We start from the raw sequence: 17,874 nt of genomic DNA on the forward strand, positions 1-17,874 counted from the left end.
ATGTATGGATATTTTAACTTTCTGTTATATTACTATGAGCTGGACATCTTTGCAAAAACATGACCTTGACAAATGTTTCTTGAGTATCCTCTTAGAAATACTGCCTCTGGATATGCAGTGCCTTTTAGTCTTCAGCAGAATGGTAAAGCCCCTTTTCCACTTAGGGGCGAACATTGTGAGTGTTTTCGAAGGCAACCAATGTTGGTTTCTCTCCAGGGTTAATTCAAGGTCGCTAATGTAGGCCAAAGAGTCACCATATGTTATCTTCGATTTATCTTGTCACAACGGACCTTTGAACATGTTTAAAATTCTTTGGGACAAGGAAAATCACTAAATCTGTTAACGAACATCTGACGGACGTTTTGAAAGCATTTACGACCTTGAACGAACCCTGTCAAACACAACGTGAACGCACATTTGGCTACCTTTGCCAACAGTTGAAAATGTTCAGCCCTCAGTGGGATATAGGCTTTTTCCTGACATTACCAAATTTGCAATTTATTAGTCTAGCATGACAATGTTCGCCAATGGAAACTATCAATATTTTGTCACAATTGGTTTTCTTCAAGACACTGTCATTATTTGTTTCTGAATACATTAAATATGTTTGATGATTAGTGCTAAAAGCATGACAACAATTTAGTAAGGTACTGAATTGCTGTGATATAACGCAAAGTCTTTTTCACCTTTCCCAGTTGACTGAATTTGTTGTGCAGGATAAAATGAGACCTAATGACGCAAACACGGCAATGGCATGAGTTGGCTCTCCCTCACTCTCTAAGAACTGTACACCCTCATTTAACAATGGCAAGTTACATAGTCATAAAACCTAAACCCATTTCAACCACTGCAGTGTGCAATCTGCATGAATGTATCAACTTTTCACAGTGTTCTCTTCAAGCATAGTAATTGAAATTAGATAAATCAACTGCTCTATTGCTATTAGCAAGTAGTGCACTTTTGGACTTGTGATATATTCTTTCAAAAGACCGATAGCAATTCTATAACAGTTAAGACTTGGAGTAGATCAATCTTCCTCACATAGCATTCTATTTGAAGAAATAGGCTTGCGTCCAAAGTGCTGTCAGAATTTGTACTTTAAGATAAACTCGAAGCATTACTTTGCATACAAAGTTAAAATTTGACAGTCTAATTTCACGAAAACAAACTCTTGCTGATTTAATCAACAGTTCCAGTCAAGATCAAAATAAATAAGATAAAAATCATCCAAATACAGTTCTATCAAAAATAAGATGCAAGTAATTCTTAGACATGCTCGACAAAGCTTCAACATTTGTTTTATGAACTGTTCTTTTTTTAAATTTATTTTTTGGTACACTAGTGCATGCACAGCCTCATGCAAGGCAGCACAATCGCTGTCAAGGAAGATGTAGCTCCTGCGTTCATCACCATTAGAACATTGCCGGGAGTCTTGGTTGATGCTGATAATGGCAACTTTGGAAGGATGCTCCGCCCTCCTCTTTTCTTTTCTTTCATTTCATTTCATTACATGTGGGATTGTTTACCTACCTCCTTTTCTACACATTTTCTTGTTGGGTTTCCGGGCACATTCCTTGGATATTCTTTTGACTGTAAAATGAATGGGAAAAAAACTACAAAATAACAGGTGGCTCTGGAAAATATTGCAAGTAACATGCAACAAATCTGTCAAACCCCAAATCACCCACCCCCACCCCATCACTCGAGCCATCAACAAGAACCACAGAGGACCTGTTGAAAAAGTAAGTAGGTGTTCCTGCAGAAATATTCCAAAGTGGTGGAATGAATTTGCTGCATCCTGGGACACAGGAAGCCCATATTCACATGCACTTCTATTTAAGACCCATTATAGGCCACAGAGTTTCTGGTCAGATTTCGCCATTTTGCGGTATCAAAAATTGAAGTCATGTCAGTTTGAATCATTTGAATCAGTGGTGAGCGCTTTATAGGTTAAACCCATTTTCCTGGGCAGTTTTCTATTGGTGCCATAATAGCGGCCATTCAGAACAGCCAAATTTAAATGTGTGGTTCCCATAATCTTTTTTAGATGAGCTCTCCATGTGAAGAGGAAAATTCAGGGTCTTACATAGGTTCGGCTGATGCCACAGGCCTCTCGTGTACCAGACAGAGCATTTCACCAACCTTCAAGATCATTCACTTATGAGGCAAGCTACTTAGCACTAATATCCCCGACACAGTCAAGACAGTGAGGGTAGGAAAGTGCACAACCAATGTCTCCCTTCTTTGAATATAATTTTGTCATTGTAAGTCGTTTAGTCATCAAAAGAGGATCATTTAAGAGTGACATGGAAGGGGAGAGTTGATGAAAAGACTAAAGATGATAGGTTGAGATGACTGACACAGACACAGCATGCGCCAGACGACAGGTCATGCTCACACGCAAAAAAAAAAAAGGTTAAGAAGTGACAGAGAGGGCGGAGAGAACTGCTTTCATCCTGACTGCGAGACACACTCACCATCCTCTGTCGGAACATAGATGTTAAGATAAAGACAATCCTCATGTTGGTCTTGTATGTAAGTGGTAACTATATCCAGGTTGTAGGTGAACCATATGGGCATCATGATCTCTGGAACGGCGTTGTGAATATTTTGGGGGCACACCGGAGCAAAGTGGGTGGCATTCTTGATCCCTGACCAGGAGGAAGGAGGCTCAGGGGGCGTGAAGCGTTTTTCCCCAACTGGTGAGGCAGCGTAAGGGACCCCAAGATATTGGTCCACCGGGCCAAGGATCTCACTGGGCAGGGGTACCCTCACCCCTCGGAGTTTACCATACTGCGTGTTGACGGTGGGATGGTAGCTCTGACCCCTCACTGTCGCAAAGCACCAGCAAAACGTTAATAGCCACAAGGACAAGGCGATCCCGGGGCAACTGTGGGATTTTTTCCAGTTCTGCAAAGGGGTACGACTTCTCCTCGGTGAAAACCACATGGTCCTTGAGAGCGAGTGCAAGCGTCGAACATACAATGTTCCTGCGCCGGAGCTTAGATGTGCATTCCAGCCACGAGAAGGCCAATCATGGGGTGATATACTGGACCCTGGCAGCTTGTAGAGGATGAGAAAGTTTTTCAGCTCCTCTCCTTAGAGAGAAGTCCTCTCTCCTCACTTGTCAGATCTTCTATCCCGTGCTGCAAAAGAAGAAGACAGGAGAATTAATGACAGTTTCCTGACAGCTCACCGGTGTGCTTCCTTCTTCTTTAAGGCCCTCATATTTATTGACTGCTAGGCTGCTTTCGTGTGCTGACATAAAACTGCTCACAAAAACGTGACAGAAGTTCTTGCAAGTACCATTGGACCAAATGATCAAGTGACTTAGATGTTGTAATTAACTTCATGACGTTGTGTCATGAGGTATTTGATAATGGTAATGACATTTTGTGGCAGCCACCAACTGCCATTTTCCCACGTAGTCCCACTCCCAATACTAACACAAAAAGAAAAATCTGCATACACAGTCACATGGTAAAAAATTCATGTTGTGCTTATTGCAATGCAGCATTTTCCCCTTCTCCCTTTGGTCCAGATATGAACAATTTAGATTCAAACTCCCTCCTGCTCCAGATGATAGGGGCAGAGGAGGATGTAGCTATAGGCAGTGATGCTTCCTCTCATGACATTGCTGTAAATGCCAACCAAAAGTCTCAGGGTAAATTTGTAGTGCCTGAGATATCACCCTCCCACACACTGCCTGATCAATTTTCAATTTCTGCAGCTTAGCCCTCCCACGCCCCCACCACCTCTATCATCCTACAACATTTGCTCTACAAAGAAAAGTCAACATTTAGGAGAGGATATTGCTTTCAAAAAGATGGCTTGAATGATTTATAATGCATCAGCAACATGGATGTTCCCAGGGGTGCTCTTACCGCTGGGTTATTATTCCCATCTGCAGGAGCTGTGGCTCAAGCATATATCCATACGTATTGACGATGCTCCAGATGAGCCCATTGTCATCAACTCTTACATAAAGGACGTGCACATGATGGACTATTATGATTTGCAATTTATGCACACAGAGCACCTGCTGACTGAAAATACATGTAAAGTCCCCTCACATTCAATCTGTGGATTAAGAGGCATCCATTGCTCGGGGCTAAGTGCTGGGAAAGGATTATTTGCCAGAAAAGTGACACTGTCGATCGACTCAATACGGTGGGAAGGCAAAAATCCTGGAAGACATATTTTGTTGAGATTATTGAATCAACGAGCACATCCACCAACACTTGATACTTAGGATTTAGCAAGTGGTAACCTAGTTTTCCCACCTACTCTACTGCTGTCCCCAGTTACCGGGTTAGGTATCTGAATCATCTTTATTTTTCCTTATTTTCCCTTAAGATAAATCAAGGTTGCAGCAGGACCACAAAGATGACAAGGCACACAATAACAATATGGCAATACTAGCCTTAAGAGGGTGAAACCAGATAAATGTCTCATTGTGTCATTGTTTTCTTCATACTGTAAACACAACAAAATGTTGTATGACTAGTTTTTAAATCAGAAGTTGAGGACAGGTTTGTTCAATTATTGTTCAAGTTACTTTAAAAAAACAAACAGTTTAACACCTGTGTCTTAAATGGTTTGAAATTCTACATTGAAGTCTCTCGGAAGGTTTTTATTATTGATCTATAAGCACATATACAAAGTTTTTTTATTTCCTTTACATCACGACACAATCCTGATAATGGGTGGAATCTATGGCAATGTACTGTGAATTTAGCTGTATCCTAATTAACCACAGTTATTACCAATAATAATAATAATAATAATAATAGTAACAATAATAATAATGGTGCGCTTTACGGTAAGCTTCATGGGATAAGCTTCATTACATATTATGGGGAATTCAGAGCCAGAATCATAAGACTGTTTTGGGGTGTTCCATGTACTTTGCTCACTGCAGAAGGATAGTTTCCTTTTCCAGAAGCTGTGCTTGTTCAGGCGTCAAAGTTGCTATCTCTCACAGAGATTATATAATTATTTCCACCAAAGTGTGAACTAGCGGGGGAGGGGTGAAGTAGCTCTCGCCACTTGATATACTCATGAGCATCAAGGCATGGCAGCAGTGTTTGTTGACTGTTTTCAGCGGCTCATGGAGTCAACTGCAGTCCATGGGAACATCATTAGGAAAAGAGTCTGCGCCAGATGTGTCATCAGATGAGCATGATGTCATCAGCAAAAGTGAAGATGTATTGGAAGTGTGAGCGAGTGACCAGCTGCACCTGCTCCGCTGTCTGCGTGGAAGCAGCTGCAACACCCACAGTGGAGGCACAAGCAGCCTGACTGAAGATAGAAGGCTTCTTGGGGGCGCTGTGTTTTTTTTCTTTTTCTTTGCTCAGCTGGGATGAGGGATCAGCACCACTGATGGTGGTGTCTGTGATGCAATTCTGTGGCTAGGTCGGGTCAACATGATTGAAGTGGTTTTGCTAGTAAGGCTTCGGTCATGGAAGGAGGATCCCGGAGGAGGGGTTTAATGGTTGAAGTGAAGGAAAATGGATGCTAGAGCTTCCCCAATGTCTGTGGCTAACTATGGCAGCCCAAGGCCATACCAGAGAAAGCAGAGGAGAGCAGTGCAATTCCATTTTGTGGTGCAGAAACACGAGCGGCACACTGATCAGAGGCAAGTGTGCTGCTGCTGCTTCATAGGACATACGTACATGCAGATGTCAGGCTACAACTCTATACTATGAGTCTTATATTCATGTCTATATAGTTCGGAAACATACCAATGTGCATGTGGCTATATTGATTTATTCATGTGGTGTTGTGATTAAAAAAATCTGAATACGATACTATTACTGCATGAAGTTCCTTGATACAGCTACTGTAACAAGAGAGCAGCAAAAACCTGAAACAGCAGTAAAAATAGTGCAGTGATAAACGCAGCGGTGAAACAACTTTTTAACTTGATTTACTTTTTACCTTACTTTGATTTCTGACTATACAAGTACAGTAAATTTATCATACCGCATTGAGTTTGGGTTTCAAGCTCTATACGGTATACCTTCCAAATACATTTCGCGTGTATTCCATTTTGTTGTCTAAGCGACTACGACTACTCAAAATGTGAGATTGTTGGAGGCAAAAAAAACCCCTACTTTTTAACTGTATGATAAATGAATTCCCTTTAGGTTTAGAACTCCCTTCTCACTGAGTTATAACAGTGCAGCCCAAATAATATTTCACATTTACACAATCACTAAAAAAATGCTTGGCATGGAGGCCACTGTTAAAAGAGAACAGAGCAATAAAAGTAAGAGCTGTAAAATGCTTGTATTTCAATTGTTTCTACTTTGGGTGGTGCCTTTTGAGAAAGAAAAAAAAAAACAAATTCCTGAATCCATCTGCACAGCCATCTTGGCACACCTCAAAGACTATGAAGAAGATATTTTCTACGCTGATAAATAATTTTTTTTTGCATTTCTTCAGTTACAGTAGCAAAGCGTAGCTGATACTTTTCATGATGGAGCCTCGCTGTGTGTCACCGTGTCTGAAAACCTGATTTTCAGTTTCAATTTCAACTGCAACAGGATAGAGAAAAACCCCTCTGGTTGAGATAAAAAGCATCGGGTCAAACTTTTTAATCTGGACATAGCAAGGACATAGGACAGTCTGATTGAGTGTGCGTGCGTGTGTGTGTGTGTGTGTGTGTGTTTAGAGGACACACAGTAGCACGGACTTCATCAGTCTCGCCCGTCCCCTCCCATCCCCAACACCATCTCAGAAGTCCTCTGTGCTTTGATCTCTACCTGCTGAAGCAGTGCCAAGGGAGAAACAGAGGGAAAAGCAAAGACCGCACAGGTTCTCCCTCATCATCCCAGAAATATTGATCGTCTCATCACCATGGCCTTGCCGACCGTAATAAATACAAGTAGGGCGGTTGATGCGGGCTGGGAAGGGAGGCGGGGTGTTGTGCTGAATCTAAGGGAGGTTATTAGCCTCTAATGCAACACGACACTCAAGCGAGTACACCCCATTAAGAAACCCTCTCCCAAATTCTCCACTCCGCATTCTGCCGGTCCAATTCCTGCTTATACAGAAGATCTTTCTGGTCGCCATTTGGCACATTAGAAGAGACATTGGACTGGTGACATGGGAGTAATTGGAGGAGTTATCGGCTGTGGTCAAGGGCACCTCAGCTGTGAATTGGGTCATGAACTCTTATACGTACCAATGTCAGCCAAGGCAACTGAACCTATGGCCTTTCAGTCAAGGGCCAAATTCTTGATGAAAGAATGTAAAGGGGGAAAAGTAAGATGTTATAAAATAAATTTGACAGTAAAGCTTTACTGCTGATTTACAGTGCAGCTGGAAGTGCCCAGTTCAGATATAGCACCTATATCTGATAATCTGCTTGATTACCAAGTGAATTATATCCAAGGTCATTGTTTCCACATTTACTGAACTTCTGAGACAACCCACATGTGCATGCAGCCAAAACGCAAAAACATCAACTGAATAAACAAAATTTCATTTTTCATTTCATTTCAACTGCAATTTTCATTTACAGATGTTTTGTTTTTGTTTTGATTTGTGTTTTACATCCTTGTTTATGTAGAGGATTTTGTGATTTGGAGTGACACGAATGGTTTGGTAAACTTGTTAGCATGTTATTTCTGCTATAGTTAGCTATGTCTTGTCACCGTGGGATAGTGGGAACGTAATTTCGATCTCTTTGTGTGTCTTGGCATATGAAGAAATTGACAATAAAGCAGACTTTGACTTTGAATCGTTGTTTACGTGTCATGTGACGTTAGCATACCGTACCTTCAGCCTGTTGTTGCCTATTCTTTTTTTAATTTGAATTGCCTTTCAAGATGACATGTCTGTTCTTGATGTTGGATTTTATCAAATACATTTTTCCCAAAAATGCAACTTATACTCCAGTGCGACTTTTTCTTCTTTATTATGCATTTTATGGCTGGTGCGACTTGTACTCCGGAGCGACTTGTAGTCCGGAAAATACGGTATTTACCTTTCTTTGGACTGTTCAGCGACACAAGGGCGGTCAGAGAATGGCAATATAAGAAAGACAGAAAGGTGTACTGGAGGTTGAAGTGTACTCCAATTAAAATAATAACATTCCACCTCATCCATTTTCCACTCATAAAAGAATGTTTTCCAAGTAATGATTGACCAACATCATAGAACAGATGTTAGAACCTCAGCGGTTCCACAGAGCAGTCAAACCACCTCCACACAGGACGCGTCAACTTTTCATACCTGTATAAATCCCCACAAATACAATGTTTTTTCTAAACTTGAGGTTCAACATAGACTTCTGTAAATTGCAGCAAAGTGAAAGTACACCTACGCCTCCACAACCCTTGGAGAAAAGCTATAATAGACACAGGACAAAAGGAGTTGTAGGTGAATACAGTTTGAAAGTCTCCCAACTCTGTTGTTATAAAAGCTAGTCTCAAATAAAGACCTCCACATTAGTCCTGGGGAACATCTAACTTGAAATGAAGTGAACCAATGTGACCTGAGAGTGTGTAATCACTGATTACAAACGCTTCTAGTAAGAACCGAGGCTGGATGTGCCATTACACAAATGACAAGAGACAGAAGGACAGGAACCAGAGGAATCAGAATGCTACCTCTGTTGAACTCATTAAAATGTGAGAGGCAACAGCAAAAACTTAATTTAGCATCTCGCCTTGCAATGTGCGCCACTGAGAGAAAGCCTGAGAGCCAGGGCACCGCTTTGAGAGCTGCTTCAATCATGAAGGGATTGCTCTCTGGCCTCCCTGTGTCGATATTAAAGAGAATACATATCTATAAATTATTTGCTAACACGTGTTTCATTCAAATAAGCCGACATGGATGTTAAAACAGCAAAATCAATAATGTTAGTACGCATGCACTGAAGCATTCTTCTTACTGGCACACTGGACTGATTAACAACAACACACCGTTTCAAATCAAGGACACAGACCGGCATGTAGCGGAATAACATCAGAGTGTCAAAACCAAACCGCGGCTTCAGTGAGCTCCCGCTGGGCAGCAGGGACGCTACACCAGCAGGGGTGGGGGCACACAAGTCCTCGCCTTCACTATTTTTCTTCTCGAGTCATGGAAACTCGGCAGTCATTATATCTAAAAAAGATTTGGCACGAAATCAAGGACGGAGATGCGGCACATTCTGACTGCTAATCATCACAGTGAAACTGGCTTGGTTGTGAAGAAGAACTATAAAGGACGTGATCAGGTTGTGGCAGCCAAGGTTGAGCTGTCCAGAGTGCCCCAAATGTACGAGAGCCAAACCCTGATCAGGTTGAGCTGTATTGGAAGTGGACAGTTGGTTGGATGGATGAACAGCGACACGGATGGATTTCACTGATCCTAGTGGGACAAATAAAGACAGATACGAGGCACTGAGATGAACACCATGGCTGCTCAGCGAATAAATAATGGCCATACTGCTAGGTGCTGACGGTGCTTGAAACAACTGTTAGCTCCCCTGGACTCAATGATTTGGACAGATGTGATCAAGAAATTTCAAGCAGACTCTAGGCTGTATAACATCTATATTTCTCTTGAGTGACCGTCTCCATCTGTGTGTGTGTGTGTGTGTGTGTGTGTGTGTGTGTGTGTGTGTGTGTGTGTGTGCCAGACACAATTTATGAAGTATTATGCTATAAGGAATACTGACAGAGAATGAGTATTTACCAAAGCTACAAGACTCAATTAGAAGGAAAACAACCGGGGTGTTTAAAAAAAAGACAAATACATTTCCAACAGTTCATCATTGCAACTCCTATTGATCCATTGCAGAGTACAACATTGATGGGGGAAAAAAACTGAAAGTAGATTATCATTCAAGCAGCCCACAGGGATTCTTAGAGGAACCACAGGATTAAGTATTAGGTGCGTCTATAGTCGAGCCCTATGTAAACACATTAAGGCTTAACACGTTGCATAGTCATTATCGAAGCTCCCACAGATGCCATCTGCAGGATGGGATCCATTCTCCTGATGAATTGTTTACAGTGCTATTTCTAGCCTCCTGCTAACACAGCTGCAGTTAAAGAATGACCATATGATGAGTAGTTTAGTCAAAAATGACCCAGTCAATGACAATAACAAATGCACAGCTAGAGTACTAACACTATGGTGGCTGCACCGATGTGGTAGTCGGCATGAAGGTGTAAAGGTCACATTGTGGCGGGGGGTGTCATGTGACACCCAAAGGCCATTTGGCTAAATATTGTACAATTGAAATACTCAAAACACAAGTTGATAAATGTCAATCAAAAAATCAGTGAGGCCCAAAATTTAGACAGAAAACTGTTTCAGCATTGGTTCAGAATAGATGTGCATGTACAAGAGTTGTGGTGAGTGCACAACATAACAACTTTCGAAAAATGTGGTCATTCCAACATTTTGATTGAGTGTAATATCTGCACAAGATAAATTGCTACAGTGCAATTATGCCCTGGTCTCCAGAGCATTAGTCCTAATGACTTAAGGGATCTCCTGTCTATTTAATCCAGAACCATCATGAGGTCAAAATTTTAATTTCCCTAATAATTTGCTTTATGACTGGTAGATGCAAAACAAATAGTTTTCCCATCAGCCTGCACGAGTGCTAATTCACTAATTTGTTGTGCAGGCTGAATATTATATCGACTAAAAACAAATACAGAAAGCAAATTTCAGATGAATATACTGCACGGAAATTTTGTAGTACAGTATAATATTGTGGAAATGTGTTTGTACTGAAGCAAATTGTGACATTCCAAGGCTCAGCGATTCTTACAATCAGTCACAAATTGATGCCGTGGCACCTCGAGAAATGGACACTTTCTGGCCACCAGTTTAACCTCAAGTCAAATAGTCTTTGTTTTTTAACCATAGTGGTTTTTATGCCTTTGTCAGAGTGCATGAGCATTTCTTACGGAACTCATTGGCTGCCGAAGTGTCTGGGTCAGCTCCAAGTTGATAATTTGACCTAAATTCGGTTCTACTATGTAATGGTGCTGGGAGTTAGGTTCATATCTCTGTTTGGTGGTGACAGTTTTCTGTTCAGTAGACTGTTATGGAAATCAATTATGTCTTGTATAGTGAGGTTGAAAGTGAAAGACTGAGGCGGGCTGACATTTGGCACACCAGTGTAGCAGTCTGAGGTAGAAAGTAGGTTGCAAGTGAGGAGACATTATTAGTTCCATCATGCGTTTCATTTGACAAAGAAAGTTATCCTTAACAAATGGTCAAAACAAATAGCTATTCAATGTCACTAAATGCAGTGAAATTGTTCATAAAAGGCACCCAAAATGCCAAAAAAAAAAAATAGCTCTTAAAGATCCGACCATTTAATTGGGGCATAAAAAATATATTTTTACAACCACATTTTATGTCAACATATGGTGATGTATTAACATGAAGCTACGCAAAATACATTGACACAATATTTTCCCGTTTTATTCTTTTCGAGGGCGAGTCATGATTCTGGTTTTATCCCAAGTGCCAAACTGAAAAAACACAGTGCATAGCGGCATAATGTACTGTACAGAGCATACAAAAAAACCAAGTCCTGTTCCAGGCCTACAGTGTATAAAATATGCACTTAATAGCGGAAAGCGGTTTGAAATTGAGTGTGTTTATTTATTGTGTTTTCAAATGAGCTACATCTCCAATGCTTTTATAATCACGCAAGTGTTGGCTAATTCAAATTGTCAATAAATGCTGTGCCAATTTTCTGCTTTTTACAGTCATTCATCTAATCATCCTATATTATGAAAAGGGGTCATAGCAGTCATGGAGCGAGAATAAATAAAGCAAAAGAGAATTGTGTAGATATGTCACGCTGCTCTTCACTGCTGTGAGGACAGTAACATGGAAGCCTGACATCAATTTCTTGCGAACAGCAGAAAGAGCATGGATTTTTATTTTTTCTTCTGGGATTCATAGCTAATAAAAAATCCTGCAAGTGTATGGAGTAGTAACGGCACATCTCTACACATGAAGAGCAAATCAATGTTTATGACAGCCACTTGCTGTGTATTACCTATGCTGCACTCTTTGCTCGCAAACCCATTTGTACTGATAGTTGCTGCCTGCAAAAGAGACCTCACTTAAAATCACATTGATCGATTATCGAGCAAGATTAATGAGGTTATCATCTGGTATAAAGTTGAAACCTTTCACTCTAAGTAATGCTTAGCACTATGTGGAGCACAGAGCATTGATTGGATATCGCTGTGCATCGACTGTGTTATAGGTGGGACGCCATTTTCTTGAAGCTGTATTAACACTTCACAAACACACGGAGCTGAACTAGGAGGTTTGCTGCAAGTTAATTGAGGTCAGAAGTTGATCACGCCCAATGACAGTCTCACGTTCATTGGCAATGCATTATATGACATCAGCCCGTGTGGCTGCTATTGAAGTATGTGTTAAAGACTGATCAGTTGTCCTTCGCCTCAATGAACATCTACAGAGTTAATATCATTCGTCAGTGATGGTCATTTAATGTGAAATAGAAAAAAATAGCAGAGAGTAAATTTAAATAGAATCATATGAATCATGTTATCTGCAGTAATGTTGATAAATAAGGGCAGGTTCCCTACAAGGAAGAGCGTATATTGTACATAGTACAATACCCTCACATACAAAACCATTATTTTCAGAGCCCAGAATACAAACACATTATGGTAATAAACCATAGAAACCTTTGAAGAGCTGATCATCCTGAACACTTACTGTACATGATTTCAAAAATCCACTGAAGCTCCACACTGAGTGCGTGCAAGTCACTGCTTTTTCCCCACTGCATTTTGAATCATGTTTTTTTTTTTTATGTTGGGGTTAAAATTGAGATGAGTTTTCCACCAGAATGTGAAAGAAAATCTGTCGAGCTATGCTATGAAATGTAATACCCTCCTAAATGACTCTGAAGCGAGGTAATGTATGGTGCCAAAATAAGCCAAATACAGTAGTTTGTTCTCGGTCAGAAGCCTGTGGTTCTTGAACACCCTGCTAAATGAATTCAGAGATCTGTTTGTAAATGGTCATACATAATAGATAGTTGCATAAAAGATAATTGCAGAAAACGTGCGGAGACTTACAACGATGTACTACTCACTTCTGGAGGGATGAACTGTACTGTTTGCCAGTTTTCCAGACTTTTCTTGACTTAAAGTCCTCGAATGACTCAGCCGTAAAACCAACTCAGTGACTCATGACATCCCCAACTATACAATAACTTGAGCACCTTCATCCACATCAGCGGTCATCCGGTACGATTGTGACATGCGTGTAGATAGGTAGGAATAAATCTCCCTTTTGGACAGTCTGTGGGCTGCTTTAGAGCACCTGATTTTCGGCGAGTCGCCTGAGTGCAGATACGTCAGGCAGGGAAAGGCAAAATAGTGAAGAAGGGGGAATGTTTTACAGAAGTCAGCCTTGACAGCCAGTGTGCAAACAGTGGCAAACTATGGCTACTTTAGAGCGCCTCGTTGTCTCGGCCTGGAAAAACCCTGCAACAACCCGGTGGTATGTAGTCCAACCATCAGACGTTGGAAATGTAATTGTAAGAAAAATTAAAGCTGATGTAGCTTCCATTTTTTCCAGGTCATACTACTGTCATTTGATTGAAAGCTAGTGACTATTGTTGATTTGCGATTTGATTTTGTACTTAAAAAATGTGTACAGTAAATATTAATTGTTAGATGTCAAATTTCAAAAGCGGTTTTCATAGGTTAGTTAACTATGGGTAATACAAAGTGGGTCAGAAAAGTTCCAGGACTAGTTATACAAAATACTAAACTCACCATCATGCACCTGGTTTTCAAACACAGTATATTTGGAAATAAGGATTTCCTCAGTTTTCAGAATAAGTTTCTAAAACATTGGTCTTGACTTCCAGCGAAGGAATTAATTACAATAATTAATCGGATGGATTCTGTACATTTTTGCCTTTCTTTTCAATGCACTCGGCACCGTTTCAGCCGTTATAACTAACCCATGCAGAGTAACAGTTCACATATTAAGTGATGGGTCGATGAAAACATTAAAGCACAACAGATATTCATGTTTCCTTTCAAATACCACAACCAATTGGCTTCCAAGCGAAGCAGCCACAGATGCCAAACAGCACAGGAACAGGAAAGCGCTTTTGTCATGCAAAAGGGTTGCTAGTCGCACAGAAGTGAGGGCTGCCAAAGTGTATTGTTGTGTGACAAGCTGGATTTCTTAATTCGTGGCTTCAAAGACACACATGAGTGCAATTCAGGCAGGAAAACAAACCTGCAGCAACCATATTTCTGTTACCCAAAAATGGGTAAAGCGGCTTAATTATGAACGGTGCAGCAGGCCTATTTACACAGGAAGGTTGATGTGGCCTAATGACAACAGATTAAATGAGGTCTGCCCACTGCACATGATGTCTGGACTTTATGGGAGCGTAATTAAGTTCTGAACCAACAATGATGTGCTTTTAACTAAAGGTCAGCAGCAATTCAAGCTACACTTGATGACTACGTGGACCGCGACACAAAAACAGAGCCTGTCGTTCTGTGAAGGGGACCGTCAACACTGGCGAGAAACAATGGCCACACAAACACTTGCTGCACCGTATGACCTCTATCAGCCATTGAAGAGGTACTTAGGAGCTGAATAGAAGAAAATATATGCCATACACTGTTTCCCTTAACGCCGGCAGCTGTGTCTGAGATTTGATTTGTGATTTGAATCTCAACACCCTCTCTTAGGAGCAAACTCAAAGCAGCATCCAGGTGGCTTTGGAAGAGACGCAGAGGGATTAGTGAGGTGATATCAGTCACCATAGTTGACTCGCCTCTCTTACCCAGCACAATCACAATACTTCTCTGTGTTCCATTCATAAAACCGCGCTGAATCTGAAGCCAGGTGATGGGGAAGCTTATGAAAGCATGCTCCTGTAATTTTTCATACATATGGCCTTTGAACACTTTTGTCCATTTTAACGTTTCAAATACTATGTTCATGAGCAACAGACCAGAGCTTGTGAAAATGTACATCTGTGTCTCATGCTAATCTATTGTCTACAGTTTGTGTTTCTAGGAAATGTTACTGGAAAAATAGTGATGTAAAATTTACCAGCAAGTAATGATATACCATATGCCATATTCTAAGTTATTTAGGAATAACTACCTCACTGCTTCCCACCAAAGTGCTATTGTTTTCCACAAATAGGCTTTTGATTGGTTAAAAATATGTCCACTCTATGGCTTTTTGTGCCTGTTGCCCAAAATCTTTACTTTCATCCGGTGCTATTGTTCAGATCACTTCAATCATTTCCGTTGTGACGGTTCCCAAAATGGCCACCCTGAATTGTTACACTTTCTAGTACACATGCAAAAGCATGCTTTCCTGTTTCCAGAAAGCGTCAGAAGATGATACATTTCATTGCGTCACATTTATTTAGGTTCTTCAATTCATTGGAGACTTAAAGGCTGTCTCACATTTTTCATCGCAGATGCAGTGATTGTGGAAAGCCTGATCAAATCAGAGCCTGATCTTAATTTGAGCTCCAACCTGAACTTTGCCACTTGGTGGTAAAGTGTCTAACTTCAGATGGGATAGGCTGAGGTAAACCCAAACAGGATAAACTGCGTAGAAAATTAATGAATAGATAATTGTCTCTATATATATATATGCCACCTGTTGCTTTGACCTATACTAGCATGCAAATCCATTTTGTTTGTGTATGGAGGGGGGAATGGGGGTGGGTTCATTTTCAAAAGCAGCCATATACAAAAGGCTGTAGCTTTATACCGCTTCACAATCAGATTGTGGATATTATTATTAGTCATGCCAGAGAATCCAGATGAGCTCTTGTGGATATCTTAAATGACACTGCCCTTTTGCAGAAGGCAGGGAGCAAACAGACGCCACTAGAGCTTTCTTGCTAATATATAAAATAAAGTAGGGTAGTCACAGACATGCCATAATATCCCCTATGGAGGACGGACCACTGTCACATCACAACAGTCCTTCCGGCTTTCATTGCCAAATATGTCTACTCTCAATTTACTATTTCTAATCCTATCTGAAAGCCTATCTTGAATGTCAGGCTTCTTCCTAAATTGGCTTGTGTTCTTTGTGATTGATTAAAGTACTATAACCTAGCTTTATCAGAGCGCCCTGAACTCTGTCTTGTTGCCAAATCTATTAGGTAATGCATCCTTTGTTACCGTGCAGCTTGGTGTTTTCTCTCCCTCGATTTGACGAAACACTCTCGTTCATTTACAACAGCAGCCGTACCTACCTTCATCCCAAAAAGTGGTGCGGGCTTCAGCTCAGAACAGTATATGATAAATGTGGGATCCTAATTCAATAGAGCGTTATTCAATTGAATTGGCGTAAACGTATCACCAGTCCAGCTGTGGAGAGAGATGCTTCAACCAAATTTCACATGGCCTATTCCTCTTGTTTTATTCTCTTGACTGACAGCATTCACACACAGGGGTACTAAATACTTCCATGTTCCCTGACAATGGCATCGTAATTCATCTGTTATCAGGCCGTAATATTCCCTATGCCATTGCACAAAGAGGAGAGGTTGCCCTAACATTACTGCTGACGCCAGAGTCCTAGACGCTGCACTTAGAGTGTCTCCGGCAGAACATTATTCAAGCGCACCCTCGACAAAATCCATGAGACAAGAGTAGGCCACTGTGCGAGTAAGCACGCATCCTTTTACTGGCCTGAGAGATCTCAAGGTCATATGGTCATTCGTACCAACACTCACCACTTTCTAAAATCCATGAACTCTTGCCGTCTAACGTAAAGAGGCAATTTTCATCGGCAGCTCTTAATGGTGGCTGACCTCCTTTCACTGAGGAATTGAATGCAGCACAAACATCCTGCATACGGAGCTTTAAGGATGAATTAAAATCCCATCTCTCTACTTTAAAGCCAGTATAAGACAACGCTAATGACTGAATGCTGAGAAGTAGGCCATGCCCAAAACACTCCAGGCAAATCTAGCCTCAGGTTGTGTGCACTTCCTCAAAAACTGCACACGCAGATCTAGGATTGTATTCCTCCTCCTAATCTTCAACCCAGAACATACTGTACCATATACAGGGCAATATGTTCTGTTGGTGCACAGATGCTTTGACCGTGTGCGTGTTTCTTGGACATAGGCCACACTGAAAAGAGGGGAATGAAGTACAATACTTTTATAACCACTTAATTCTGTAGGGTTTTTTTTTTTTTTTTACAAGACACACAACTGATTTTGTGTATAAATGAAAATTATTAACTGACATTTACCGTAATAACAAGACTGAGAACCAGATTAAAGCTACAAAACCCTCACATCTACAACTTTCAAATATTAGAAATTAAATGAATCAAGGCGGAAAATGTGTGTTGAGGAAAATCAAATGACTCGTTCGTTTGGAGGACTGCCGGGTATGTTTTAGGTAGAGCGTTTTTCATTAAAAAAATGAAGGAAAAATAATGTTTTCCTCCAACATCTGTGAGTTAACCAGCTTGAACGAAAAGTCACATCGGATCACATCCAGTTTCAACATTCCAACTTAAGGGCATATTATTTATTCATTCATATGTTGACATCCAAACTGTGCCCTAAATGCTGGCACTTTGAAAACTATGTTTCGGAACCCAAGCTGTGCATATACAGATACAAGAGCGAGTTTGGCGCTTGGAGAGGAAAGAGGGGGCTTTTTACCAGGCATGAATGCAGAAGAGATTAAACAACGAGGCCATTGTCGTTTTGTTACTGAAGAGCCCCAGAGCTTGTGCAAAGCAGCAACCACAACAATAAAAGTGCCTACATGTTGGCTGTAAAATATAATGTGGCTACAAGGCTTCCCCTTAATTTTCATTGACACTAAACACAAA

General features: G+C 40.9%; 1 protein-coding gene across 2 annotated transcripts in view; it reads right to left on the reverse strand.

The window, feature by feature from the left end:
* nlgn3a (neuroligin 3a) overlaps positions 1–17,874 on the reverse strand; it is a 134,847-nt gene that overhangs the window by 103,316 nt on the left and 13,657 nt on the right. The window contains exons 3-4 of one of the 2 annotated variants that reach the window (XM_037260104.1): positions 2,478–3,146; positions 1,531–1,590 (exon numbers count right to left, since the gene is read on the reverse strand). In XM_037260104.1, the coding sequence (XP_037115999.1) occupies positions 1,531–1,590; positions 2,478–2,949 (532 nt within the window). In that variant the 5' untranslated portion in view covers positions 2,950–3,146. The remainder of the gene's footprint in view (positions 1–1,530; positions 1,591–2,477; positions 3,147–17,874) is intronic. The other variant, XM_037260106.1, reaches the window with a different exon arrangement.

The sequence above is a fragment of the Syngnathus acus genome, chromosome 10 (genome assembly GCF_901709675.1).
Source record: "Syngnathus acus chromosome 10, fSynAcu1.2, whole genome shotgun sequence".
Taxonomy (NCBI): domain Eukaryota; kingdom Metazoa; phylum Chordata; class Actinopteri; order Syngnathiformes; family Syngnathidae; genus Syngnathus; species Syngnathus acus.